Raw genomic sequence first — 27,440 nt, forward strand, 5'->3', positions numbered from 1 at the left:
TGATGCAATGATATGACAACACTCAGAAAACTCTGGTAATAGCTATCTGTTCATTGCTTTCTCCAAAGTACCTGCAATGCCGAGATTATTAACAGATATCTTGGTTTAAACATCTGGCATATTATTAAGATACATATTTTTTTAAGAGGGAAAATAAACTGCGAGCTTAAGAAAGGGACTATGATCTGGGGACTTTCTATCTTCTCACAGAGGCATTGTATTCTCATCTTGACTAGTATTCCTTCTAAACCGCAATTAATACTCCTAGAAGACCATATTGATTCCTACCCTTAACCTTAAAATCAACCTCAAGTCAGCAGAATACCCCCATTAAGTGAATTCATTATATAGCCCATCAAATTTATGATCATCTTTCCTGGAATATATATAGCTGCGTCTTATCCACCAAGTTATAGTCGGAAATCGCACTTAAGAAGCAATACACTTGTAAGGACAGCACAAGACTTGTCATAAATCATCTACAAGACCGATATATGCCTAGAGTTCTACAGTATGCCATCGACTTCAATATCATGGGATAACTTATTCTCGTTTGAGTAACTGAAGTATCCACCAATAGCGAATTTTTGAAAAGTTGATGGTAGAAACTATTTGCGGTACTAGCGGTGAGCCCATAGCAAGATTTCAGTGGAGCGGTCGATTGGCAATCATTGTTCTCCAGCAAGAACAAATTATTATCTGATATAATATCATCATCGATAGCATTCACAAACTCGCAATAATCTCCGAATATCTTAACTACCTGAGCCGGGGCACAGAAAATCCATTCTACCAGCTCACTATACTATTATTCAACACACTTCACTTTAGAAAGGGAGTCTTGTCTGGATGATTTGATCCCTTTATAATACTATCAACAGGATGATAATTCAATATTGAAGAATCATGAGAACCAGTAGAAAAGTGAATAGGAAAACTTTAAACATAATCATATGAGAACCAAATACTAATATGAAATCTCGTATCTCAGATCACGCCCCCAGTAAACACGATTTCGGTAAACCTCAAGCTCTATACTTCCTGTATATAATAAATAGGTAAACAAAGTTCACATAATTAGCTCTGTAAATACTATGTAAGACGACAACATCGTGGCAGGGTTTGTGCTGCGAGTGTGCTTCTCCGAGGAGTGGCTACATTTTCCAAATCTGATATTTGCAGCTCAGAGATTTATTCATGTGTTATTATAAGTGTAGATGAGCTCCTTGCGATTATTATTATTATCGTCATCAAGTACAAAACATCATTGAATCATGCTCCTCGCTGTTAATTTAAGTAAGACGTAATATTGTTACTTCAACGGAGGGAATATGGTGGATCTATTTCATGACGCGGAGTTCCCAAATAGCGAACGGAATGAGGTAACAACCTCACTCATCTACGTATACATAAGAACACCAGCATTTTGGTTTCCTCTAAATTGTATTTAGCGTCACTTGCTAATTATGGCTCACCAGTCCTCATAAACTTCAGAATACCCCATTCCCTTCAACCCATCAGATACCCAGGTAAGTTAACAACAATCCAGTAAAATTCACTTCTCAGATCCTATTTAAAGAACCCACTATAGTGCATAAACTAGCATAACTCTCAAAGTATAATCCCTACGCTTGTAATTCACTATCTCTTTAGAAATCTATCTCTTTGCGCTCGAGATTTCATTGGTCTTCTTGAAAATATGACGTCAATTTCGAGATTGATCAGATGTGCAACAAATTGATATTGAGGATCTAAATTGAGATTCAAGAGTTTGATTCACTTGAGGCTAGGGAATACTAAGGATTTAGTTAATGCTAACTAGCATCCAAGTTTTGATTAGGGCGGCCTTACTGTTAGTATGGAGTGCATACCTACCCATTGTTGTTAATATGGGATGAGGATCTGATGAGTTCTTTCGAATAAATTTTCGCGCTGGTATGACTATTGGCTGGTTGTAGAACTACTGTTTGCGCTCGTCAATTCATTGGATACCTCAGTTTGATGATGTCAATTTCGAGATCGATCAGATGTGCAACAAATTGATATTGAAGGTCCAGCGAGATCTAGAACCCTTTGGATTCACTTGAAGCTAGATAGTACCAGAGACTTAATGAATGTAAACTAACACCCGAGCTTTTGGTTCGCGTCATCAGTTCCTATTGCTACCTAGATAGGATAAGATCATACCTTGAAGATGCATACATGGGTAGTGAAAATTCTCGAAATTCCGATTGTGCTCGTGAAGCCATTCGCTGACTTCAAGACTCTCTACTTGCGCATAGAACTTCATTTGCTCTTTAAAATCATGACATCAAATTCGAGAGTGGATCGAATTTTCAGATACGCAACAAATGATGTTAAAATTCAACCACAAGGAGATCTAGGTACATCCTGCATTAATCTAGCACGATTCATGTAAAGATGAAGAATACATAGCAAGTCTAAGCATTAGGGAGATTTCTGCATTTGCTGCTATATAAATCTATAAATCTATCTGACGCCAAGATTGTAGTGTGGTCAAATACCGACGCTAGTCCCTCTAATTCTCATCCTTATTTAGCCTAGTACTAGTCTGAGTCCCACGAAATTTCCCTGCTTGGGTTCACACTAGAGAATCCAATGGTTAACTAGGAGGTGAATGAACCATTGGATCTGGCGCAAGTAACTTGGAAGAGCCAATGAGAGTATAAGCGCAAAAGCCAATTTCATTTTTTGATTTTGATACCTACACAACGAATCTGTCTCAAAAACCGGATTGCAAGTTATCACTTTAGTGTGTAGAGTCCCTATCCATCCACCTTGCTACTAAATCTAAGCACTAGTAAAATTTCCCACTTAGAACTTACGCCAGAAGATCTATGGATTCCCCAGAAGATATACTCTTTGCGCTCGTAAATCTATTGGCTTCTTGGAGTGTTTACGCCAAGTTCAGAATGTGCCAAATTATTCAGATATGCAACAGCTCGTTTTTTAGAGGCCGGATCTCAGACTATTCACTCTAGTTTCTGAATACCAGCGGTGATCTAACTACAGTTCGCCATTGGTATAAACTTTACCTAGAGGTGGAGTATTCCCACTACAATAATGGCTAAGAATTAGTAGTTTTCTTAAGATCAGGAAGTCTTCAAAACAGTTTGCGCTCTCGCAATTCTATTGGTTCTTTGGGAACTTCTCCTTTGCGCTTGTGCTTTTATTGGTTCCCTCCACAGCTTGCTTACGTTAAATTAGAGAATGGATCAAGTATGTAGATATGCAACGAATTCATCCCCTGGATTCTAGATTATGGAGTATTATTCACTTTAGTCTTAAGATATTTGTCCATTCACTATAGTGCTTGTCTTCATTATGGAACTTGTGCGTTCCCTTAAGTGTCCTCAGCCCTGATTACTCTGCCACTATTACGTACCTAGACTTCTTTTCTACGATAAAGAATGCAAATCTTCGCGCTCAATGGGAAGCAAGTTCTTCTCATCATATACCTCAAGTATATCATCTCCTAATGAAACTATTTAGATTCATATTATTGGCAAAAGAGAGTACATCTATAAGAACGATGCATCCCGAAAGCCCAACACATTTGAAAATGTTAAAAAATGCAAAATTATACTCCAATCATGACGCCATCACTATCGGCACCAACGCAAACACCACGCAACATACTACTCTCCTCCTCATCAGCGCATTACCCAGTAACAATCCTCACTCACTATACAGCATAAAAAAAGATAAATCATCCCCGCATCCTCACATCCTCACATCCTCAAACCCTCAACCCCCCTCCAAAAACGACTCCAACCACCAACCCCCCAAAACATTATTTTCTCCACGCCACTGCACTACACATCCAAAGCGCACAACAGCGCACCAATTTCCGCATCGAAATTCCCATCAGAAGTCATTAAATTATCGCATTTGGATATCGACCAATGAGGAGCCGCGCGCAATTTTTACGACGTGCAACATTTATTTTTGATCACGTGATCGTCCTCTCCAGACCTTAAAGAAGGTAGGAGTTCGAGAAAATGAGGCAGAGCGGAATGAAATAAACCAGCTACGTTGAATAATGCAGGGGTCAAGGAATTTCTTGTGGATGCGTGCGAAAAACATAGATGAAGAAGTGCGCAATCCCAACAGTTTAGCAGCCAAAAAGGATAAGTTCGCATGACCAACGCGGGATATGTAGATTCTCACATCTTCACTCTTATTCCATATGCCGAGTGAACAATTTCGTCGCTTAACGAAATAGTGGACAGGTAAGAATCAATAGGATACTATATTCTCGTCCTACCTTAACCTTCATTGGAATCTTCACTGAAAGTCAATCCAATAAAGGATTTAACGTCCTTAACCCTCAAAGTTTAAATCAGCGAAAGCTAGGCTAGCCAAGTTTCACTCAGCTTCTTACAAGAAAACCACTGTACTTAATCTTTTCTCCATGATCCGGTCGTACTATAGGAAGGACTCTGTATTTGATATCGCCATATTCGGGGTGAAGACGTAAAATTTTAGCGAAAAAATTGTTTCGCCTTCTGAGTTTATTACCTTGATGATACTTCATCAACTATGAATAACTTCAACGGCCGGATACTTTGAGGGAAGTGCACTATGAATAGTACAGATATGGATACGGCTTCTAGGAGAACTCGCAAACCTCAGTGCGATACAAAATTAAAAGAGGTGACGGAAAGGCACGTATGATTTTGCATACATAGATATCTTCGGGAGCGTTCTGTATATAGATTATCGGGAGTCAGCGGTAAGAAGTAAAAGGGGTAAGAAACGAATTGCAAGGGTTTAGTTGGTAAGATGAACTTTCGCAATTCTTCCGGCTATTTCAGCATCTCCCAACCCCGCAGATTTGTGAGATATGTATGATAGCCGAATTCCCTTCCGGCCTAATATCCCAGCACAATCTAGGTATGCAGGACGGAGATGTAGCTAAATTGGAACTTCGTTCATGTCCGTTAACCATTGAGCCGTTTACTTTCGGCATCGTAGGACTGTATCGAAACGAACGAGTACGCAGAAATAAGCGGGCGGTTAACACATCTATATATATTATTGGTGTATCAAAACTTTCAACGTTCATTGAGATTTGTTCTGACAGCTGCAGGAAGTGGAGACATATTTAAGTTCATCACGTGCAATGCAAGATGTTCTTTTTAAAGAAACCGGGTCTCCAAATATCCCATTCCCGGGCCGATCTGCCAAGAAAAGTAAGGTTCTGCAAGTCAATCCTACATGCTGTAATGTCCCGAGGGAAAAAAAGTCAACATGTGCATCCCGAGGTTGTGATATGAACATGGATCGGCGGTGATAGAGTACAACACACATGACGGGAAAGGTTAACGTTGTACACACTGGATGGCGAACAATTGATTGATTGTATTCATGGTCTTCTAGGAGCATTCAAAGATATATACCCTACCTTCAGTCCTGACCTTACTATATGAAGAAGGTCGGCTTGGTACCAATGCATCTTACTAACCATATAAGAAACGCCTCTGAACGCATCCAAAAACAATTACCAGGTCAAATTGTCCAGGGGCTACACAAAGTAACCATGGATAAAAAGAAAAGCAACATGCAAGCTTTAGAGATAATAATGATATGGTAAAGGAGATCTTTTTCTAAATTGAGATATATATCCTTCCTCACTAGCTTCGATTACGAAGGTGCGTGGTACGAGTATTGGTAAAAGTATATTATTTTATGCTGTGTAAAGATCAATAGGGTAACACAGGATAAGAGGATTGATTTACTTCAGCCCTTTTTCCATAGATTGGAGCTTAGACTTTCCAAACTGCTAGGTCGGGTACAGATATGATACCGAGACCAGGACTTCGACATGTAAGAGTGTGTTACACGACATCGATCAAACTCTGCACTTCATGCTTCATGCCTCACTCTTTACTTTTCTACTTGTTACTAGCAGTCTCGCAGATCCACACATTGTTCGTGCGCTCGTACTTATTGCTCGCCCGTATAGTAAAGGGCAAGCAAGTTCTTTCCACTTTCCACCCAACAAACTCCCAAAGTTCGGCTGCAATGTATAGAATGCTGGATGTGAACCCCTGAAGAGAAAAAACGGAGACGGTAAACTTATATAGGTATGGCTTCATCTAGTTTTCATCTGATTAATCTGTGAATCTGTTAATCATCCTATCAAATTCATGAAGAAGGGAATCTCAAGCCGAACAATTTCATTCTTATTTTCTAATTATTGAAACTCGTTCCGAAATTTATCAAAGCATCAAGGTTTGATCGTCGATATGTCAAATTTGGACATTTTATCCCTACATGGTACATTCACTTACGACAGCACAGAACAGGCCTCTTTGCTATCAGTGAAATGATAATAATAACAATAATAAATCTTGCACTCACTCATACCTATTTACCGACGCCACTGTTAGAAAAAAGCAAATACCTACAATTGTGACAATTGCGACGATTGTACAACAATGTTCACAAGGTGACTTTGAACATCTGGGTATCTATTTGGATGGAGAACAGAGTGATTCCAATTTTACATTAACCTTATATCTAATCCTCGAGTACTCCGTATATTAAATAATCAAATAATTCATCAACATATTGCGACTGCAATTCATAGTTATTTTGATACGAGATAGCCTAGCATGTATCCAAGTAACTACTAAATCTACATCATCTTTGTTCTCGACCTCACAAGGATAGTTTCAAGAATCATCTTTTTTTTTTTGACATCGGGTCCACAGCTTTCCGCTTTCTATTCAAACCTTCACTTCACTCTATTCCAGGTTCTACTTAGTTTTTTTAATTCATAACGCACTACAACATTACGATACTACATACAATATTGCCTAAAACTCGACATCGATTTCTGCTGTGGCATTCTTTCGAATTCCATCTGTATAATACCATTCATTACCTTCAGCCTTCAAAGATACCTTATCGTCGGCCAATGTTATTGGGAATACGGAAATATAACAAGAGAATCTTCTGCGAAGGTTCGCAACACACTCAATCGTGGCGGCATACAATCAGTCTTATCTTGCGCCAGGACTTGATCTGGAATTTCATTATCTTCAATCAGACCCGTCATCATTATATTCGGGCTCTGCCAGTACCGTATCGGATCTGACCATCATCGGCGATCAACAATACGCTTCATCAAATTATCCCATTGGCGACAACAGTCCTAGACCTCCGAAACGTCAGAAGATTGATGGGAAGCCTAGGCAGATTAAAATTCGAGCGAATATAAATAATCAGATGCCAGGAAATGATGCGTCTTCCGCAACTGCTGCGGAGGCTTCTACGGCCGCTGCAAATAAACCCAAAAGGGTGCGAACGGGATGTTTGACATGCAGGGAAAGACATTTGAAATGTGATGAAGGATTACCAAATTGTCTAAATTGCCGGAAATCAAGTAGGGAATGTAAGAGAGGGGTGCGGTTAAATTTTATTGATATTCAGATCAAATCACCACCAATCATCCCTCCTACGGCAGATTGGTCAGGTTAGTAGCTAGGAGGCCCTTTTTTCACCATGTGTTTACTCACAAATATTCAGTCCAATTCCAGGATGAGTCCCGCGAAATAGCTTCCGAGTACAAGGGCGGCTTGAGTCGATATACTCACATCGATCAAACGATTACTCCCCCTCGAGAACCACCCACTGAGTATCCTACAAGGCCCTTGGCCATTGATCCTATGATGCAAGAGAATGCACTACCACCAATACAAACTACAGGTTCCTTTATGGAAAATAATCTTGGGGTTAAGCAAGACATGGCGCCTTTGGCACATTCTAGGCATACGAGTCGACATTTATCTCATGCCGGGAGTGAAGGTTCTAGTTACTTAACCGCGCCGACTGCATATAGTACTTCCGAACAAATCATCACACCACCTAATGAAACTCGAGATTATCTCACCTCACCGGAAGAAGTTTTATTTATGCAAGTATTCGTTGAAGAGGTTGGATTATGGATGGACAGTATGGATCCGATGAAGCACTTTTCCAGGATATTACCGTTCCATTCTTTAGGGGAGCCTATGCTTCTCAATGCTTTCCTAGCATGTGGAGCACGACATTTGACTCTCGTTAATCCTATTTACCAGGAGGACAAAGCATTATATTATTACGATACAGCCACTACTCAATTGTTAAGATCGTTACAAAATCCCGATCGAGATACTGTCATTTGTGCAACTACAGCTGTCATTCTTAATGTTTACGAGATCATGTCTGAAAGAGCGATGCAACGTATGAACCATATTGCTGGAGCACGAGCTTTGATCAAGGAATGTGGATGGAATGCGCGAAGTACTGGTGTAGGAGCTGCGTGCTTTTGGCTTAATGTTGGCATGGAATTGCTTAGCTGTCTTCACTTCAATTGGCAAGTAGCTTGGGAGCCGGATCAATGGGGAGTTGATATGGACTTTTCAAGGGAATTCGAGGTTGGACGAGAGGAAGTCTGGGTTCATCGAATGTTATACATCACTGGTAAAATCGCAAATTTCAGAGCTTCTATTCCACGATTTCAGGAGGCTTCACCACAGGATGAGCAAATTCGAATGCAATCTAGGTATACGGAGTGGCAAAGGTTAAAGAATCTTTGTGATAGCTGGAATAGTAGTATACCTCGGACTATGCACCCCATGGCTTATTTGTATCCGTCACAGACCACTTCGAAATCCGCCTTCCCGGAAGTCTGGTGAGTATCTTTTTATTAGGTTGAGTGTACAAAGTAACCATACTAATCTAAGGACTGCAGGCTTCTCAAACGTGCCACGATCGTTGGTAGATTGTTCTACCACACAGCAATGTGTCTTCTCCCTCAAATTAATCCTTTATTGAGCCCGGAAAATGAAGAGATGCATGAAATGCAACAAAATCATTCGCATTCTATATGTGGCATTGTGGCACATGTCAAGGATAGAGGAGTGGCTAGTGTAGCACTTCGTTCTTTGGCTATCGCTGCTGAATGTTTAGTTGTTCGACGTGAACAAGAAGAAGTACTCGATATATTTGAGAAAATTCGAAAAGAGACTGGTTGGAGAGTGGGATTCTTACATAAAGAACTCAAATCGAAGTGGGGTTGGCCAGATGAAGCGGCACAGCAACAACAAATGATGGCACAATCGAGTTCCTTGTCACAATTCTTCCCTTCTAATACACAAGCAGCGACTTCAAATTTACCACCCGCACCACCAAGGCCATCGGTTCCCAGTGGTATCTTGAATCCGCTTCTCAAAACTGCGGATTTCTCCCTACCAAATCATCCATATCAACAATATTATCAACCACCGAATACGACTAATCAATTCACTCATACATATCTTTGATTGCTGTGCCTTAGATTTCACACGACCATCTTACTTCCATCGTTCTCTTCGCATTGATGAATCTCTCTTGAAAGGTTATTGAAATGATACTCGGGAGGGCAAAACCGGAAGAAAGTAACTTTGCATATGGATTAAACGGCACAAAAATGATCTTAGCGTTACGAATTGGGTGACATCCAGGTCAAATAGGCGTTTAAGGAATAAATAATCAACATTAGGTGGCGGCTCGATAGAGTTTTGTTCTTGAATATATAACCTTGGAGTTGGAAGGAAGGAGGTTTTTTGTCTAGCGTTTTTCTTGTATAGTGTAGTATCATAAACTTGGACATGATTGCACGATAGTATATTATGTTGAATTATATTCTCGATGCTATAACAATGATATTAGAGGGGGTATACCCGATATTTTAGACTCCTTGGGAAAGTTTTAAAATCAACATATGATGTTATAATGGTAATGAGATTATCGCAACCTTTACACTTTTCTATCGGAATAATCGAAATTTAAAATTTCCTGAAGCGATCATTAATCGCAAAAAATACTCTGCATAAACAAGTCCTAGGTGGGTAGTCAATCCATCAAAAAAAGAATCTGGCTAAATGTTAAAAATTACTTTTCATGGAAATCCATCCATACCTAATATTAGTCATCTAAAGTGTCACACAGCTAACATCATCCACCAATCATATCAGATACATGTGACGCGCCCCGTGATCTGGATAGAGAGCCCTTTTGTTGCATGTCTGGATTTGAGTGATGTGATATATTATTTTGGAAATGTTTTGGTAGGTAGGAAGGAAGAAGGGCATTTGTTTTTAGTACGGTGGTATATGATAGGATTGGTGATCTTTTTTTTTTGGAGTCTGTGCTATAGATGATGGGGAGTTTCTTATATCGGTAATTATCTGCTGGTTTATCTTACGACTGACTAACTATATATTTTAGATATCAATCTAAGTAAGATTCATTACAAAAAACAATAATAAATTTACAGGGAGATATCTTTATTTCTACGGGAATTTTGGGGGAAAGGAAAGAGAAATCTTCCTTACTTGTACTATACCTAGGCTCGAATAATGCTTAGGTAACGAATCTATCTCCCAACTTTACGACAGTAATCACATACATTCCCACGTGCACCATACACCAACAACCATCCAAAGAAATCAATTTCCATCTTTGAGCACTCAGTCGCACAGCAAAATCACAATGTCCATACCCCCAGGCGCGCCCCAACCATCATATATTCTCCGCGGACACGCAACGCCAATACATGTAGCGAAGTTTATACGGGGAAATACGAGATTGATCACGGGAGATGCGGAGGGCTGGGTGGTGTTGTGGAGTTTGGAGACGAGGAGGGGGGTGGCGGTTTGGAGGGCTCATGGGGGGGTTTTGCTTGGGGTGGGGGAGTGGGGGGAGAGGGGGGAGGGGATTGTTACGTGAGTTTCTTTTTTTTGGGGAGGCGGGTTGGGTTGGGTGGATTTGTGGTTTGTGATTTGTAGGGAAAGGAAAGGGGGAGAGGATTTGTGAGGTGGAGGAGGAGGGGTTTGGAGATGGATTTGGCTATTGTGAAATTGGAAGGGGGAGACGGAGGGAAGGAAGGAAGAAGAATATCAAGCTGACATTTTGTACAGGCATGGAAAAGATAACAAACTTATCATATGGAAACTTCCTCCATCAGAAGAAGACTCGATGAGTAAAATTCTTCCAGTCGATACTGTGTCGGAAGAGAGAAGAAAACCCTGGATATTACATATTTTAGATGTCAACACGATGAATTTCTGTGCGTTCGCCATGTGTCCTATAGTTACGGAAGTAAACCCGGCGGAGCATGAGGAGAGGGGAAAAGATGACGAAGCTCAACTGGGGATGGAATGGGAAGGGGAAAGTGAAGAACAATTATTAATCGCCGTTCCAAATATATTGACTTCTGAATCCGTAAGTATCCTTCCACACGAAATAAAACAGTAATCTAAGAATTCTAGATCGATATCTTCCATATCCCGACTCTCCACCGTATACACAATATTCCTTCGCCTGGCCCAGATAAACCTGGCATGATAATGTCTCTCTCGCTCTTTTTCCACCCTATCACCAAATGCCTAACCGTTATATCAGGTTATGAAGATGGCTCAGTTTCAGTTTTTGCTCTTTCTTCCCCTTCCACTCGAACCCCATCTTCCCCAGAACAATGGAACACCATATACCAATCAAAATCCCACATCCAACCCATTCTCTCCCTGTCCGTTGATCCGGGTCGTGATCGTAAATTCTTCATCACTAGTGGTGCCGATGATCGAATTATCAAATATCTGATTCCCGCAACTACAACTCCTTTCTCCCCTTCAAAATCAACCTCTAAATCAACAACAATAAGCTCTACCAAATACGAACCCAAAATCCTCAAATCCGCACACGCAGGACAACAAGGTATAGAGATTCGAAACGATGGGAAAATCGCCGTGACAGCTGGATGGGATGGAAGAGCAAGGGTATATGAAGTTACGAAGATGAGGGAATTAGCGGTGTTGAAGTGGCATAAGGAGGGGTGTTTTGCGGTGGCTGTTGCGGATGTTTTGGATAGGGATAGAGATGAGGATAAGGATGGGCGAAGTAGTGTAGATGGGAAAGGGAGGGAATTGGTGGGGGGAATTGGATATTTGGATGTTAAGGGGAAGAGATTGAGGAAGGCGAGGGAAACTCATTGGGTTGCTGTGGGGGGGAAGGATGGGAAGGTTAGTTTGTGGGATGTTTATTGATGGGGTTTTGATCGGCAATTAAGGAATTGCACTCGACGGGATAATGTCGATTGATGTTTTGAGTGTATTGAATGGTGATTTGATGTCACTTTTATGCGTTCTAGCTTGCTACAGATGGGAAAGGAAACAAAGCATATTGATGAGCATACAGGTAGCACAGATACGCCATGTAACAAGTAACAAGTATGAAAGAAGATTAATATAGAATTATTTCAAAGAATTAAAAAGGTCAAGTTGGAAGATCGAACAGTGCAACAATCAACCGTGTATCCATCATCGGTCCAATCATCACACCACTACACCAAACCATCCTCCATCCCTTTCACCCTTCCACATTTCCACTCTCCCACCCAAAATTCCCTTCAGTCCCCCCCCCCACCCCCTACCCCAACCTAAGCACGGCACGGCGACCCCACACCCTCAGTAGGCAACCCACACTGATCGGGCGTCAAAAGCATCCAATCAGCATCAATATTACCCAACTCAACCGCCCTCCCATTAGTGAGAGTATTCATCGCACTCTCGGCAATATTGAATCCGTTAGCCGCAGCATCAATAGCCAAAATATTGATTGTGACACCTTGATACGTTAAACTGTAGCAAGTGCCACAATTGGGGGAGTTCCAGCCGGCGATCGTGGATGCGCCCGCCGATGCGCGCGAATGTGGGGAGATCCCCTTGGACTTTGTATTGCGGGAAGCGGGTTTCCAGACCGTTGGGTCCGTTGGAGCAGGCGACTAGGTCGAGGGAGCGGGCGGCGTTGTCGTAGCCCGGGTCGTAGGTCACTTGGATGGCTTGGGTGGATGTGATGAGGAGGGTGAAGAGGGAGAAATTGTTGCGGAATTGCATTTTGGATGGGGTTTCTTGTGTATGATTTGTGTTTGGTTTGTTGTGAGTGATCTTTGGTTTTGGTGGGAGGTTTGGTGTAGTGATGTGATGTTTGCCGAGATGTGGAAAGTTGTCGAAGTCGATGCTGATGCTGTTGATATCGATTTGATGAAGGACCTATTCCCCATTTTATATCCATCATGACCGCCTCCGATATTTGTAAAATTGATTATTTACTATGATACACAAACCTAGGATGTTTACCTCAAATTCTTAAGTTCCTCATGATCCCGGGTTACCATGGAGGAATATATGAAGTTATCCCCATCTAGGGGCTTGATTGCTTGGTATACGCTTATATTTTGATAATGCGTTATTAGGAAGAATCGAAACAATCGGGTTGACTAGGAGATAGTTATTTTCTCACGTTCTTGATGCGGGGTGCAGAAGAATGTTAGGAATGTTGGAAGCCCGAAGATCATTGGAGCGAGAGATATGCACTTGTATATCAATTCCAGAATACCAGAGTGTCAAATTTAGGCCACCAACCGTCCATTTCCGTTGCATTTAGAAGTTTCCTCATTGGCATGCTCACCACTGGCGTTTTTACATATGGATGATTAGATTAAGAATGTTTCGACTGAACTAACTTGGTATCTTGCCAATTAGTTGGGCAAACTGAATCAAGCTGCCGATGTACCAATAAAAACACTACTATGCATAGCTTATTGGTATTTAGGATAGTTCAGAGCCAACTTGACTGAGACAGATGTGAAAAGATACAAAGAAGAAAGCATATAGATGGAAGTCCGTGCACTATTTAAATCTAAATATCCGGAATCGATCTAGCTTGGAAACAATGTAGATTCACAAATTGCAAATCATTACAGCTAACCCACAGTTGTTGAGATGCCTATGATGGTAGAGATCATCTCAGTTTTGATCGTACTTAATACTGTACAAGGTTTGGCTCGGCTTTAAGAGAGGGCAGTAAATAATACTCCTCGCGTAGCTCCGTAGCTCCGATTCCAGTTGCAAGAAGATCTGAGCTTGTATATTCCGTGTTGTTGGCTATGATGAGGGGTTCCTTCGCCTTGCTGTGCTTGAAGGATATCTCATGAGGATATGTAAGGTTAATACTTTTTCATACTTTTTTCCAGAGACAGACTCATCTCCTCGCCAGCAACCATCCATCTTTCGTCTAGTGAAAGAGGATGGCCTCCGGGATAGCCGAAGTATCTCCCAACATCCATAGGGTTAACCGGCACTGGCGCTAAATTGTCCAAGTGATTCGTAAGTGTGGAGATCTAACGTCTCGACATGACATATAAATTTCAATTATGGCATGGAGACGTCAAGGATGACGACTGATATCTGAGATATTCGTCGACCTCATTTGTCATTGTTAATAGATTGAAGCTACTGCAAAGCCGAGTGACTGCTTTTCACACCACAGGTTCTTAATATCCCGCCTTGGATAGATTGGATGTTACAGAAAAGATATCTTGAACACAGAGCTTATTGAGCACGCCAACATGGGCAATGATTGCCTGATGGTTTTGGTCACATGGACGAGTTATCTTTGCTATCCACACAAGATATCCTGAGTGTTGGTAGCGAAACTGATTGGATACCAACAGAGAATACAACATGTGCCGGCAAACTGGGCATCAATAAAATATTCCCTCAGTCGCGATAAGCTCACAGCCAAAGAGTAACAGCCCACAACCAACAGTTACCGGCCGTCAATCACAACCATCCCATCACCAATGAACATATGCAACTGAGCAGTCTGGGTACCAACCCACTCCTGCACCTCAACCACAACCAACCAACCCATCACTAATCAACATATGCAAGTTAGCAGTCTGGATACTAACCCACTCCCGTCCCTCCAACCCCCCCCCCCTTCGTCCCCTCGGCTACTAAGCCCTATCTTCATCCACTGAAAATGATCAATCATGATTTGTGTCGCAACATCCCCTTGTCTTGCAACTGGAGCAAATAATTCCTTGATGTTCATCAAACTTTAAACTCTTGGCATATCGATAAGAAGATAAACACACACGGATTGAATTGAATTGGATCCCCCCACGTGCAGAATTCATACGTCAGAAAGGAACCCCAAAATCCCATATAAAAAGTTGAGATCCTTGAATTTTCATCCCAAATTCCCCAAGAGAAATTAGAACCTCCTTTTTTTTTTCCCTATATGGTACTCGAGTATTGGAAATTGCGAAAAGAACCGAGAAGGCTTGATTATTTTGGTAACAGTTACCTTCCTTATTGGGGGAAATGCCTAGACACGTGCATTTACCTCTTCCAAGAGAATTGAGATTGAGAAGGTCGCAATATGAATATGGCGGTACGACGTTAAATAGTATTACCACTGCCAATATTGTGGTGCATAAAATGACCGCTGTCCCGGGATTTCTGGCTAGTGCTGGTGAGTTTCTTCAATTACATTTTCTCCTATTTCTTCTGTTATTTTTGTAAGATTTTTGCATTCGAATTGTACAACAAAAAAGTTTGTGGGTTTGGAAGGACAAAAGTTGTTGGAAAGATTTTCTATAAATTTTTCTTGCTGAGCAATTGGGACGCTATCAAACCAAATACATTCATTCACTTGACTGCATTCATTTTCCTTCCTTTCTCTACTCTATTCCTCAATTGTGAGTGAGAAGAGAATATTCACATCTCAAGGTACTTTCTATTTTGCAAATGTCAATCGTTCATCAGCAAGCAAAAAGTCAAAGGGTTAGCCTACCTCTGCTAACAACCAACCCCCACCAGCGTTCTTTACTTTCCTTCGAGCAAATTTAGTCCTACCACCGTCAACTCTCAACTCTACATACTCAACACCTATTCTCTACGCGTCTTCTTCTCAGACCCTCCCAACACTTCGCCCATCCTCCCTCGCAAATATGTCTTCCAATATCGATGATGATATCATTGTGCCCAATCCTCTCGACGGCATTCCCTCTCTCACAACTATCGCCTTAACCACGGAAGAAGATAAAACAAAAGCCCTAAAACTGGTTGCAGACTCTATTGCGCAACAACGACAAATTGCCGCTCAAGCAATTATTTTCCATCCTCTCACCCTCACACTATACGCATTAATAATAGGAATTGTTACAAAATGGCAATACACAGACACCAGTGATTTTGGATTACTAGCAACGACACTTGCAGGAGTAACAATGGCATGTTTGGTAGCAGTACGAGCTGCAACCGCTGGATATTTACACACGGCTGAGGAGTTCAATTGGGATTTTACTAGGAATGATGATGGGGAGGAAGATGTTATCATTGGTTCTCGATATGGCGATGAAATTATTGGAGCACTTATATTACGTATTGAGCGAGCACCTCATATAAATGGATCGCCAAAGAGAGGAAAAAGTGGAAAGAAAGGGGGAAAAGGTGTCGTGAGGGCGTGGACTACAAAAGTAAGGTACAGAGGTACCGGTGTGGGAACGGAGATGTTGGAAGAGGCAGTTAGGGAGACGAGGGGAAAATTAGGGAATTCAGCTGAAGTGGGATTTGCTAAGGAGCATGCAAATGCGAAGATGATACTACCGGAAGTTTTCAATGGCGAATTTAGAAAGAGGGAGAGGAGAGCTGCTGGTGCATTGGAAGCGGTGCTTGAGAGTGCAAGGGGGAAGAAGAGATAAATGAGAAGGAACGTGATGGGTTGGGTAGAGATAGATGTGAGGATATGTAATGTTCTCCTGGGCGGTTCTTTTTGAATAGGGGTTCGGGTTAGGGTCAACATTTTGGATACCATACAGGAACCGGTCATAGAATAGCATCTCAGGAAGAATGAGCTACCATTTGGGCTCTTGAAAATCGTTCATAGCATAGCGAGTCAACATTGGGGTCTGGGTTTACGCGAAGAATAATTATACCATCAAATTATAACCTTATACTTAATATATTTCACACGTATTTTCCGATGACAGGGACGTTTACAACCCCTCCTCCTTCCATACCCCGCATCACCTGAACTGATTTTCGGAAGATTTTATTGTGTGTACGTACGGAGTACGGAGTATTGATGATGGGATCGACATTCATCATTCGTCACCCATCATGGATCAGAGGTAGCTTGGCGTCATGGGTGGATTTTGATTATTTGGATGTGAGATTTTCATTTATATCAAACGCATGGGGTAATATGGATGATTGTATGCTGGAGTGTATGGACAGGAAAAGTAAGATATATATAGAACAGCAGACTACAAGGTTGCTGTGTGTTTTGTGATTCTTATGGGTGGAAATGTATGTTGGATTTGATGAGGGAGGAGGAAGGAGGAATAAATTCATGTTTAGATTCTACTGATGTATTTGTGACTGTGTGATGACGTATTGATGTGCATTATTGATATTGTGTATTAAAGTTTAACGGTACTGCATGAGTTCAAAATGAATTGATAACAATGATAACATGAAAGTCAATTGACAGGGAATACTGAAAGCTCTTTCGCTTAGTGAATGACTAAGCACAAAATTTGAATTTGCAAAGAACTTTTCCTCCTTCAATTTTTATTTATTTTTCTCCAATTCTCTTTCCAATCTTGTTACGATATTTTTACAATTTTTACTTTCTCTACACAATAAAGTTTTTCTCATGAAACAGACAATAATCAATTCTTTTGCTATACATTCATTCATCCACCTAGCTAATGTTACATTCAGCATTTACTAGCAAGCATGTAGTTTTCAAGGGTAGCCTCATGTGAGGTATTTCCAATTGCAGCATCACAGCAAAACCTGCTTGCTGATCTTGTTTACTTTCCCACGTTCCTCGGTATAGGATATCGGATATCGGGATAAAAGCTTGCAGGCAGAGAAGCAAACAAAAGCAGCGCTACTAACTTCCCCACATTCTCCATCATTTCTCCATACACTCCTTCCCCATTCAACGAACGATCACCCGAGATGCTGCTCGCATTCGTTCATTCGTCAGCTTTTACGCTTGCCGCATCTATCCGCTTCATCTGGTGGTTATTACCACAACTCCCAGATTCCAACTTCAGCTTCTTTTCCAATTTTCTTTGCAGATTCTTGGATTGAAAATTGGATTGTGAAGATGAAGGTAAATTTGAGGACGACTGCACCTACAGTGCGGTCATTATTCAGATCTGTTCAGCAAAGAAGTTTCTCGTCCTCAATAGGAAGACAGGCACAATGGGGATTTATTGGTCTTGGTCAAATGGGTACGTTCACTTCTCCATGTACCAACACAAAGAATCAATTGCTAACATCACATAGGATACAATATGGCGAGAAATCTCCAAACAAAATTACCTTCTGCCGATACGATTCGAGTTTATGACATCAATACTGATGCAGTGGAGAGATTCACGAAAGACACAAAAGCTCTTGGAAGAGGTGCTGCCGTAGAAGCTGCAACCAATGTTAGGGAAGCTGCCGAGAATTCTGTAGGTTATTCCACTTATTTTCGTGTCTTTTGATGCCTTCAATTTCTTCCATATTTATGTGATGAGTTTGTTCCATGAATGATCTAAGTTGGGGTCAACCGTCTTGGTTGATCTTCTAATGATTTTTATATTATACAACAAAGCCAATCCTCTGATTTATTACAATCAATTGTCTATTTTATCTCCATGTACATCTCTTTCAAATTGCTAATAATCAGTGATTACAGGAAGTTACCATTACCGTTCTACCTGAACCATCACATGTGCAAAGTGTCTTTGGTCAGATACTTAAGCCTCCACTTTCTACATCCGTAGTCGCCAATTCAGACCGTCTCTTCATTGACTGTTCTACAATTGATCCAACGTCTTCCAAAGAAGTTGCTAGGGCTGTTCACACTACGCAACAAGGTCGATTCGTTGATGCGCCAATGTCAGGAGGTGTTGTTGGCGCAACCGCCGGAACTTTAACCTTCATGCTTGGTGCTCCGGATGATCTAGTGGATCGTGTAAGTCCAATACTCACGATGATGGGCAAGAGAGTGTTACATTGCGGAGCCCAAGGAGCAGGTCTTTCTGGAAAGCTCACCAACAATTATCTTCTGGCTATCAACAACATTGCGACAGCTGAGGCAATGAACCTAGGAATCACTTTGGGTCTCGATCCACAAGTTCTAGGTAACCTGATCAACAGCAGCACTGGCAAATGTTGGCCAAGTGAACTGAATAATCCGGTTAAAGGTGTAGTCGCTGGCGCACCAGTCGAAAAAGATTACAGTGGAGGATTTGGTATCAGTCTTATGAGAAAAGATTTAGGACTTGCATTAAAAGCGGCAGAAGAAGTTCAGGCCAAACTTGAGCTTGGTAACAGAGCTCAAGAGGTTTATGAAACTGTAGAACAACAGGAGAATTGTAAAGGCAAGGACTTCTCTGTTGTGTATAGATATATCAGTGGTTCCGCGTAGTCATGCTACGATAAGTTTAATAGACTTTAATAAGGATGAATAAATATACAGTACCATGAACAATTTTGAAATAAGATTTTATATGTTTGAGCTTAAGCGTGACTCCCTGTACATGTCATGTGAAAATCATTGAATACATACCAATACACCCACTGCAACTAGGAAATTCATACAGATTTCTATTATTATGGAGAAAAAAATCAATAGATAAGCATTTCCTATTTTGAGAGCTCGAGTATATGAAGTTGATTTATGTCTATGGCTCTTGCGCTGCTTTTATCATCTTAATATATAATATGTGAGTTTACTATACATATACCTATACCTATCTATACCTTCATACTTGGTTGTACTTTTATTCCTCTTACGTTTTGTCTTATGCTACTAAGCATGCATCTTTTACATAACCTTAGCGATCAATGATCAGTGATCAATTCTCAAAAAGGGGAATTTTCTATTTTGCCTTCATTCTCTTATTTCATATTCCCCCATTCCCCATTCCCCTTTACCCCCAAAATCCACAACCCACAAGCCATCACAGCTAACACAACCTCCTTAGCCCCTCCACCACACCCCTCAAATCCTCCGCCCTAACACCCAAGCCGTCACAAATATTCTCTTGAATCGCGCCGTCCAAATCCAAAAACCGTTCAATCAACTCCCCGTCTACAAATCGAAAGGGTTCATTTGTTTCCCTCACGGCCGAGACATACGATCTATATTTATCGAAATCGAGATTGCCGGGACTGAATTCGATGGGAGCTGAGAAGGAAGAGTCTGTGAGAGAGCGGGCTGGGAGAGATGCGAGACGGCTTTGGAGACGCATTAGAAGGTCTTGATTTTGAGGGGGGATGAGGGAGAAGAGATAGATGGAACCTTCGGTCTGGAATGTGGTTGTTAGTAGCTGGGATTAGTTGGTAAAGGGGAAGAGAAAGGGAGGGGGAAACGTACTGTTGCGACGAAGGCTCGAGGGATTAGCAGTGCATCTTTTGACGTTTCTACATTAATCCTTTTAATCTTATTTACCATCTCCCCCAAATTCATCTCACAAAGAACCTCAAGCCTAAGCTTATCTTCCCTTGTAACTCCCTCGCGATTCCTCTTTAAGACAATGAGATTCCCATCATGATCTGATTCCAAATAAGTATCTGTGTCTACCTCGGCTATACTCGTTGCGAAAACTTGTTGTGCATGTCTACCCACTTCTTCGAGTTTGTCTGGTAGGCCGTCGACGCCTGGTGTATATTCGACGAGAGCAACGGATTTCATGATATCGGCTACGGCTATTATGTTACCTCTAATATCGATATCGATTGGACAAGTCGCACAGCGATAGGTAGCAACTTTTCGAAGATTGGCAGTAGTACGGGACGTTTCTTCGTAATCGTACATGACAACAGTTTTATTAAGTGCCGCGACGATTTTACCATTAAGGACACCAATACACCTGCAAGAGCCTTTAAGAGTGTGAGAAGCGATTATGTATGGAGTTCTGTCACTATTGACACCGAAGATAAGAAGACGACCACGAATATTTACTTCGCCATCATGGAGAAAACTGGTACCAACTAGGAAGCGCTCGACTAGTTCACCGTCTCCATATTTTGTTGGAAGCTCGGCTCGTATAACACTTTCGATGATTTCGTCATTGGCTGGTAAGTAAAATGGCTCGCCTAGTTCGCCGAAAACGACCTCATCAACCAATCTAAAAGAAGTAGTGACGATTTCTTGTCCTTTTGTTAATTCACGTTTGATGGCTCCAATAGCAAATGCTCTCTCTTTGGCTGAGTATGCTATTCTTCTGACAGTTTCACCAATCGGTAAAGTTCTGACATGTGTTCTCCGTTCATTGTCGATGGCTGAGAGTTTGAGCTCATTCGTTGTAGCCACGACTACTGAATCAGGATATGCTCGACTGTTGAACGAGCATACTGTGATCGCATCTTCAGCTGTAACAGCCGAATACACAGTCCTACCCTCAGAACCGTATATCAAACTAGGATGCTCACAAGTTGCAAAGACATTGAAAGTGGTGTTATCTCGCGGCAGAATTTGAAGTCGTGCCTGTTGTGTACCGAGCACAATACTTTTCCGTCCGGAAAGTGAACAATTCTCACTGTCGACGTCGAAACTCAACACAATACCATCTTCCATACTCACAAATAATGTTGGACCCGAAAGTTCCGGAAGCAAAATTTGAGTAAGAGCAATGTCTCTCGGTATAGAAGCACCATCGTTCCGTCGTAGATCTTCGGATACTATAGTTTTGAGAGTTTTTAGATCAAGGAGAGATATTGATCCTGATTTCCATAAACCAATAACACCTATATCTCCCAATAACTGAGGTACATGTATGCAAGCTACTTGATCATCCCCAAGCTCCTGAAACGCAACTTCGGCTAGATTTTGTTCGATTGACAGAGTGACTAGTGTACGTCCATTAGATGAAAGTAGAATATAGTTCTGGTTCCCCGAAGCTGCTGTAATAATTTGTCCGTCAGGAGGTTGCCATCGATGCCCCGGGGATTTGCCATGTATTGCTACCTCATGTTGGGTGACTTGTAGTATACAACCATTATCGAGATTATAAGTTAGTAATGTTTCCGAGGCAGCCGACAAATTGCTGATAGTATTCACCTCTTCGATATCTCCTAGCGAATCGAACTTGAAGAATCGAGTTTCCGTGGAAAATGACACTACAAGAGTATCATTCGGCAGACTTGGACCAGAATGTAATGCGAAAACCTTATGAATACCCTCCATTTCGGCAAGTATTGCAATATCATCAAGCCCAACGCCACTTCGAACGCTTCTTAAACTTCCTCCCTCAAACCCTCCACTACCCGTGACTAATCGAGCTTGGCCTGAAGAGTACTCATTCAATTGAGTCTGACCCTCTCTCCCACCCATATCCATGATTGTGAAATCTAGTATGGGCGCAATATTAGGTAATACCTGTAATACCGTAACACTATAATTCGGACTCCCCAAATCTATTTGAATGACTTGATTGTCTGCTTCATGCGAAGCAACATAGAACACCCCATTGCCCAGGTTCTCTAAAGATGTAGGCTTAGATACCTGCCCCAGTTTTAGAACCTTCATTCCAGTAACTGTAGCACCATCGACTAATATTGTGAAAAGGTATAGAAATCCATAATCATCTCCCAGCAGATAATTCCTGTCGTCTATTGGTTCCCATGCAGCCCATAATACAGCCTCATCTAGCGCATACTCGACGATCGCTTTACTCTCATCATCCAGATACGTAAACTTCGTCTCTCCTAGGACAACCACTCCTCCTAAATTAGCCTTCGCCGTCGTCGCATTCCTAACAATATACCTCTTGCTCCCCTCATCTTCTCCCTTCGGAACTGGTATGATGTGCATAGCCCCAACACACAAATCATCCAGATCATTCTCCCTATTTTTCTTCGGATCAAATTGCAGATTGGGATGTCCTTTATCATCCAGCATCCTATATGTCGCCAAATTCACATTCTCCCTCGCGTCCTGGTAAAGTAACGCCAGTTTCGGCTGTTTGGTATGCGTATACAGAAACGCACTCGCCCTAACCTTCATCTCCGAAATCCTAACTTGTTCCGGTTTCTCCAGATAATCCGTTTTGCCTCCTCTCGGCTTCACAATCTTCACCAAATTCAACACTCCCTCATACAATTCCATGACCAGTAATCGCCCCGTCGGATCCACAAGACATCTATCTCTACTTTCCGAATCCCGCATATGTTCTTGAGAAATATCCACAAATGATTGCATGGTATCCAGCTTATGCGTATTAGGATTCCACATGACGGTAAAGTATTGTGCTCGAACAGTTCCTACGAACAGATGGTCGGTTTTGGATCCGGCGGGTTGGATCTTTTGGAGCATGGATATGCGGCCGTATATAGATTTCGAGTATGCCATTGTAAGGCCTTCTTCCGTGGCCTTCCATATTTCCAATCGATTTGCTTTGCTGTTTAGAGATTAGTATATGGTTGTGTTGTGTTGTGTTATGAATTTGTATCCTGGAAGCTTGAAGTGGGATACTACATACGCAAGTACTAGACATTCCTCCCTGTGATCTAGAAGATTCAATCTTAATGTAAGACGTACACTACTTGGTCGATGTACCGGTGCTAAATAGGCCATGTTAAATATTCCAATGGCGTAGAGAAATGGTTTACGATAGTTGTTTATTTGTGTGGAGGGGAAGCTTTGGATATAAAGTAAAGCTCCTTGTCGGCCGAGCTTGTTGTTTGTCTGATAACGATGCCGGCACTTTTTTATCGTTATCGCCTACATTCGGATTTAAGAAAAACTTCCCCTCTAACTCCTCTTAAGCATTTGTACTTTAGATGACATTTAGATTTATAGATAATACAATATACAAGAACTTTGATTGCTCAAAAAGCGTTCAATTTCAAATCAAATCAAGGAGATACACATAAAGTAGTGCTGTGGAAATATGTTCAACGATCTACTTAGAATCTCGTCTCCAAAGACATATGCGGGGTATCTATCTTTTTGATTTTGTACGCCAGAGAATCCACCCATATCATACAATTCTATCATTCTTCATCATCATTCAGATCAATTGTTTGCGCATCCACCTTAGCCCTTGACATCTTCGCAGCATTATTTGGCGCACTGATTGTATCAATATATGCCATGTCATCCATCCCGGTGGTCAACCTGGGTACCGTATCAATCGACAGTGCCTGCTCATCTCCATTCTCATCTTGATCAGCATAAATAAACATGTTTTCATGATAGCACTCCCAAGCAGCTTGATGATCCTCGTCGACGTATCGATGCTTCACCCATTGTTCCTGTTGCGCAGCAGAAATCCGTACGGCAATATTGTCACTCCCATCTTCCTCTCCATCAATATTTGACTTTACTGTCATATGAATAGCTCGAGCTTCGGTAGCCTTGGGCGTAGGTCCTTCCCGCGGGCGATTTTGCTTTTCCTGTTCTACGTGTGCATCGATATGATGAAATTGGGGCCTCATTTGTACCATATGGTCAATCGGAGTGAGATGAAGTTTGTCTAGGTTGGATTAGCAATTTTCCTAGGAACACCAAACATACCCATTTACCTTTTTGAAAAGCCCCCAGAAAGTAATTAGGACTATTTTTGTCGACTGGAATTATTTGACCACCAAGAGTTTGCTTTGTCAAAACCTGTTCACTTCGAATAGCACCTTCAAAATCCGCCAGTACTTTCTCAGGATCGAGCTCCTGTGCCCTTCCCCTTCCTCTTTGACTTGGTTGCGCGCCTCCAATTCCAAATCCACCTGGTAAACCATGACTTCCTCCACCCTTAACCATATTACTCTTCTTAATAGCATCTCCCCATTTCACACCCTTATCTTTGTCATAATTCCTACGCGCATCAATTGGAACATCCATCTCAACCATTCCGGCTTTTGGTTTCGTTCGAAATTTGAGAGGTTGAGCATCATTTGATCCGGCATATCGTTGCTCAATATCGCGATTTGGGAATTGTAATATGTAGATTTCTCGACCTTCAGAAATGTGAGGTTTAATGAAAATATCATAGGAGCTGATTATTGGATCATCCTCATCATCTATGTCGGCATTCATATGAAGGTCTGTCATTTTTGCTGTTTGTGAAAAATAGATACAATGGTAAGATTGAATCAATCAAAGTCTTGAACTTTTTCAATCATCAAAATGTCTGGACCTGAATAATTATCAGGATTCTTTAGCTCCAATAATTGAATCCCGACATCCGATCAATTTATCGATAAGCTGCCAGGCTGCATCAGCTGCATTACGCTAATTATCGGCTTTGTCTAGGTATATCAAAATCTTATTATATATACAAACATGTTATGATTTATCGAATATAGATGTGGAAAATGATCACAGTTTAAATATTATAATTAATTATTAATATTTTCCTAATATTTAAATTTTTGAACCTTTCAAATCTCTTAAGAAAATAAAACCAATATAAATCTTCACAAAAACTCCAGGGATCCAAAGGCGCAGACCCCTGCACCGTATTAAACAAACAAAAAAGCCTTCACCACACAAGCAAGGCCCGAGTTCCGATGACGAAGCACCTGCAGACCAAGAATCAGCTTCGCCCGCCGCGAACAGAGAACATCTGATTTCGCATAAAACCAACCCTTCAATCATCCTTCCTTTCCACATAAAAAACAATTCTCCAACCCTACGAATCTTTACATATTCCATACGTATATCTATTTATTTATCAATAAAGTGAAAAAGATGTGCTCATCTGATATCTTCCTCGGCTTGATCGCTATCCTCTTTCCCCCTCTGGCAGGTAAGCAGGCATCTATCTATCTTATCTCCTACTTTCCCCTTCCTGCACAACTTTCACATGAGTGGATGATACTATAACCCTCCACAACATCTCCTCTACCCATCCATCCATCCATCCATCCACTAACCCCTCTAGTCTGGGTAAAACGCGGCCTCTGCTCCGCAGACTCCCTAATCAACATCCTCCTCTGCATGCTCGGATTCCTCCCCGGTCTCCTACACGCCTGGTACATAATCGCCAAATTCCCGGATGAAGAATACAACTACGACCGAATCCCCGATGCGGAAGGCGCTCGCGTGACATATGTGGTAGTGCAAGGACCGAGTGGGCGATCGCAACGGGTGCCGAAGAATGCGAGAGTGCAGCAGCAGCATCAGCAACAGGGTTATGGAACGACGGCTCCCATGGAAGCACCGACTGTTCAGCAGCAGCAGAATGGTACGTGGGCGGTTGCGGGTGAGGGACAGGCGCACGGTGGTGAGGGAAGTAGTGGTGCGGTGCCTCCTTCGTATGCGGAGGCTGTTAAAGGGGATCATAAGGTTCAGTCGAGGGATTAGAGGGGAGAAGATGAGGGATTGCGCAATGATCGATGGGGTACTATGATATGAACTGGTGATGGAGGATGGATTACGAATACCAAGGGAGGTTTGATTACGGGCAGATCGATGCGAACTGGCGCAATTTGGGTAATTTGGGTAGGCATGACGCTTTCAGGTTGTATGCAGGAGTTTTTGATATTTTGATTTACGTTCACATGGCATAACAGCCCAGCACAAAAACATGTATTAGAACTGTCTTCTCAGCAAGATCGTGCATTATTCATTATCCCATCAAATTCACTGGGGCTTCAGGCCAACTACCCCAAATCAATGGTCTATCCGTGACTCTCGTATTCAGCGGTGCCAGAATCTTCAATCGCTTTTTCTTCTCATCCACTTCTGCTACATATACAAATCCCATAACACTTGCATCCCGAATAGTATCTTGCGAATCCCTCGTCGATGCGTGCATGACTGCGAAGATGCAATGCAACATCATGGGTACCGGCTCTACTTTTTCATATTGTGTCGGTTCAGCGTCTTCTTCTCCTCCCGGTAAAAATGCGCTGTGCATTGAATGTGCTTATGAAGTATTAGCATCCTGAAAATGTCCCAAGATGAGAAAAAAAGAAAAGAATATTGCAAACCTTCTCTAACTTTGAAAATGGAAAGCTCATCGTAATTAACAACTTGTGTATGCGGACTCAAGGTTCTTTTGGCATCTCCGAAAAAGTATTCCTTGATGGCTGCGTCCCGCATTTGTTGCATGAATGCATCATCTCTATCGACACAGCCTCCTGACTTGTCCAATCTCACAAGAGTAATGGCTTCTCCGCTATCAGTCTTGTGTGCTGAGAATCGCCGTATCATATCACTGTGTAATCTCTCTGAGCCCAGCACCAGGATAATATTGACTGCCAGCACCATTAGTCCCCATCTTGTGAAGCAAATCCCCCGCCCCCTCTCCCGCTCCGGAGAAAACTCACCTGAAAACTCCGAAACAATATGAGAAATCAACTCATAGCCTCCCTTCCCCTGACTAATAACTCCCGGAGTATCAATAATCATGCCCGTCTCCCTACACTTCACATCATCCTGCAACCTACTCGTCGCGGCCAGCGCCAACCTCGTCACAACCGGCTTAAACAACTTCGCATTATCCTCCGGACTAGGAAGTCCATAGTAATAACACAGTGGCAGCTTCGCTGGCACGGGACTCGGTCCACTCGTAGCACTACTCCCCC

At 41.9% G+C, this 27,440-nt stretch overlaps 9 protein-coding genes across 9 annotated transcripts in view; 6 read left to right on the plus strand and 3 right to left on the minus strand.

The window, feature by feature from the left end:
- Nucleotides 1-76: 76 nt before the first annotated feature.
- Nucleotides 77-1,898, plus strand: SS1G_08363 (predicted protein; the record flags this gene model as incomplete). Its single annotated transcript, XM_001590573.1, has 5 exons — nt 77-103; nt 417-447; nt 992-1,043; nt 1,479-1,529; nt 1,841-1,898. The coding sequence occupies 5 exons, from the start codon at nt 77-79 to the stop codon at nt 1,896-1,898; spliced, it is 219 nt and encodes a 72-aa protein (XP_001590623.1).
- Nucleotides 1,899-7,257: 5,359 nt separating this feature from the next.
- SS1G_08364 (hypothetical protein) lies at nt 7,258-9,335 on the plus strand (the record flags this gene model as incomplete). The annotated part of the gene is made up of 3 exons (XM_001590574.1): nt 7,258-7,329; nt 7,569-8,704; nt 8,765-9,335. The coding sequence occupies 3 exons, from the start codon at nt 7,258-7,260 to the stop codon at nt 9,333-9,335; spliced, it is 1,779 nt and encodes a 592-aa protein (XP_001590624.1).
- Nucleotides 9,336-10,545: 1,210 nt separating this feature from the next.
- On the plus strand, nt 10,546-12,839 carry SS1G_08365 (hypothetical protein; the record flags this gene model as incomplete). The annotated part of the gene is made up of 5 exons (XM_001590575.1): nt 10,546-10,778; nt 10,974-11,277; nt 11,325-12,074; nt 12,554-12,637; nt 12,699-12,839. 5 exons carry the CDS (start codon nt 10,546-10,548, stop codon nt 12,837-12,839), a joined length of 1,512 nt encoding a protein of 503 aa, XP_001590625.1.
- A 2,499-nt stretch (nt 12,840-15,338) lies between these two features.
- Nucleotides 15,339-16,603, plus strand: SS1G_08366 (hypothetical protein; the record flags this gene model as incomplete). Its single annotated transcript, XM_001590576.1, has 2 exons — nt 15,339-15,372; nt 15,720-16,603. 2 exons carry the CDS (start codon nt 15,339-15,341, stop codon nt 16,601-16,603), a joined length of 918 nt encoding a protein of 305 aa, XP_001590626.1.
- Nucleotides 16,604-18,144: 1,541 nt separating this feature from the next.
- Nucleotides 18,145-19,335, plus strand: SS1G_08367 (hypothetical protein; the record flags this gene model as incomplete). The annotated part of the gene is made up of 3 exons (XM_001590577.1): nt 18,145-18,148; nt 18,204-18,373; nt 18,601-19,335. The coding sequence occupies 3 exons, from the start codon at nt 18,145-18,147 to the stop codon at nt 19,333-19,335; spliced, it is 909 nt and encodes a 302-aa protein (XP_001590627.1).
- Nucleotides 19,336-19,876: 541 nt separating this feature from the next.
- Nucleotides 19,877-23,487, minus strand: SS1G_08368 (hypothetical protein; the record flags this gene model as incomplete). The annotated part of the gene is made up of 3 exons (XM_001590578.1): nt 19,877-20,218; nt 20,287-23,311; nt 23,393-23,487. 3 exons carry the CDS (start codon nt 23,485-23,487, stop codon nt 19,877-19,879), a joined length of 3,462 nt encoding a protein of 1,153 aa, XP_001590628.1.
- A 419-nt stretch (nt 23,488-23,906) lies between these two features.
- Nucleotides 23,907-24,960, minus strand: SS1G_08369 (hypothetical protein; the record flags this gene model as incomplete). Its single annotated transcript, XM_001590579.1, has 2 exons — nt 23,907-24,388; nt 24,438-24,960. 2 exons carry the CDS (start codon nt 24,958-24,960, stop codon nt 23,907-23,909), a joined length of 1,005 nt encoding a protein of 334 aa, XP_001590629.1.
- Nucleotides 24,961-25,599: 639 nt separating this feature from the next.
- Nucleotides 25,600-26,214, plus strand: SS1G_08370 (hypothetical protein; the record flags this gene model as incomplete). Its single annotated transcript, XM_001590580.1, has 2 exons — nt 25,600-25,657; nt 25,793-26,214. 2 exons carry the CDS (start codon nt 25,600-25,602, stop codon nt 26,212-26,214), a joined length of 480 nt encoding a protein of 159 aa, XP_001590630.1.
- A 265-nt stretch (nt 26,215-26,479) lies between these two features.
- Nucleotides 26,480-27,440, minus strand: part of SS1G_08371 (hypothetical protein) — a gene marked incomplete at both ends in the record, with an annotated part of 3,766 nt that continues 2,805 nt past the window's right edge. The window contains 3 exons of the mRNA XM_001590581.1: nt 26,480-26,778; nt 26,844-27,110; nt 27,183-27,336. Of these exons, the coding sequence (XP_001590631.1) occupies nt 26,480-26,778; nt 26,844-27,110; nt 27,183-27,336 (720 nt within the window). The remainder of the gene's footprint in view (nt 26,779-26,843; nt 27,111-27,182; nt 27,337-27,440) is intronic.

This window comes from Sclerotinia sclerotiorum, genomic scaffold (assembly GCF_000146945.2).
Source record: "Sclerotinia sclerotiorum 1980 UF-70 scaffold_11 genomic scaffold, whole genome shotgun sequence".
Lineage (NCBI taxonomy): Eukaryota > Fungi > Ascomycota > Leotiomycetes > Helotiales > Sclerotiniaceae > Sclerotinia > Sclerotinia sclerotiorum.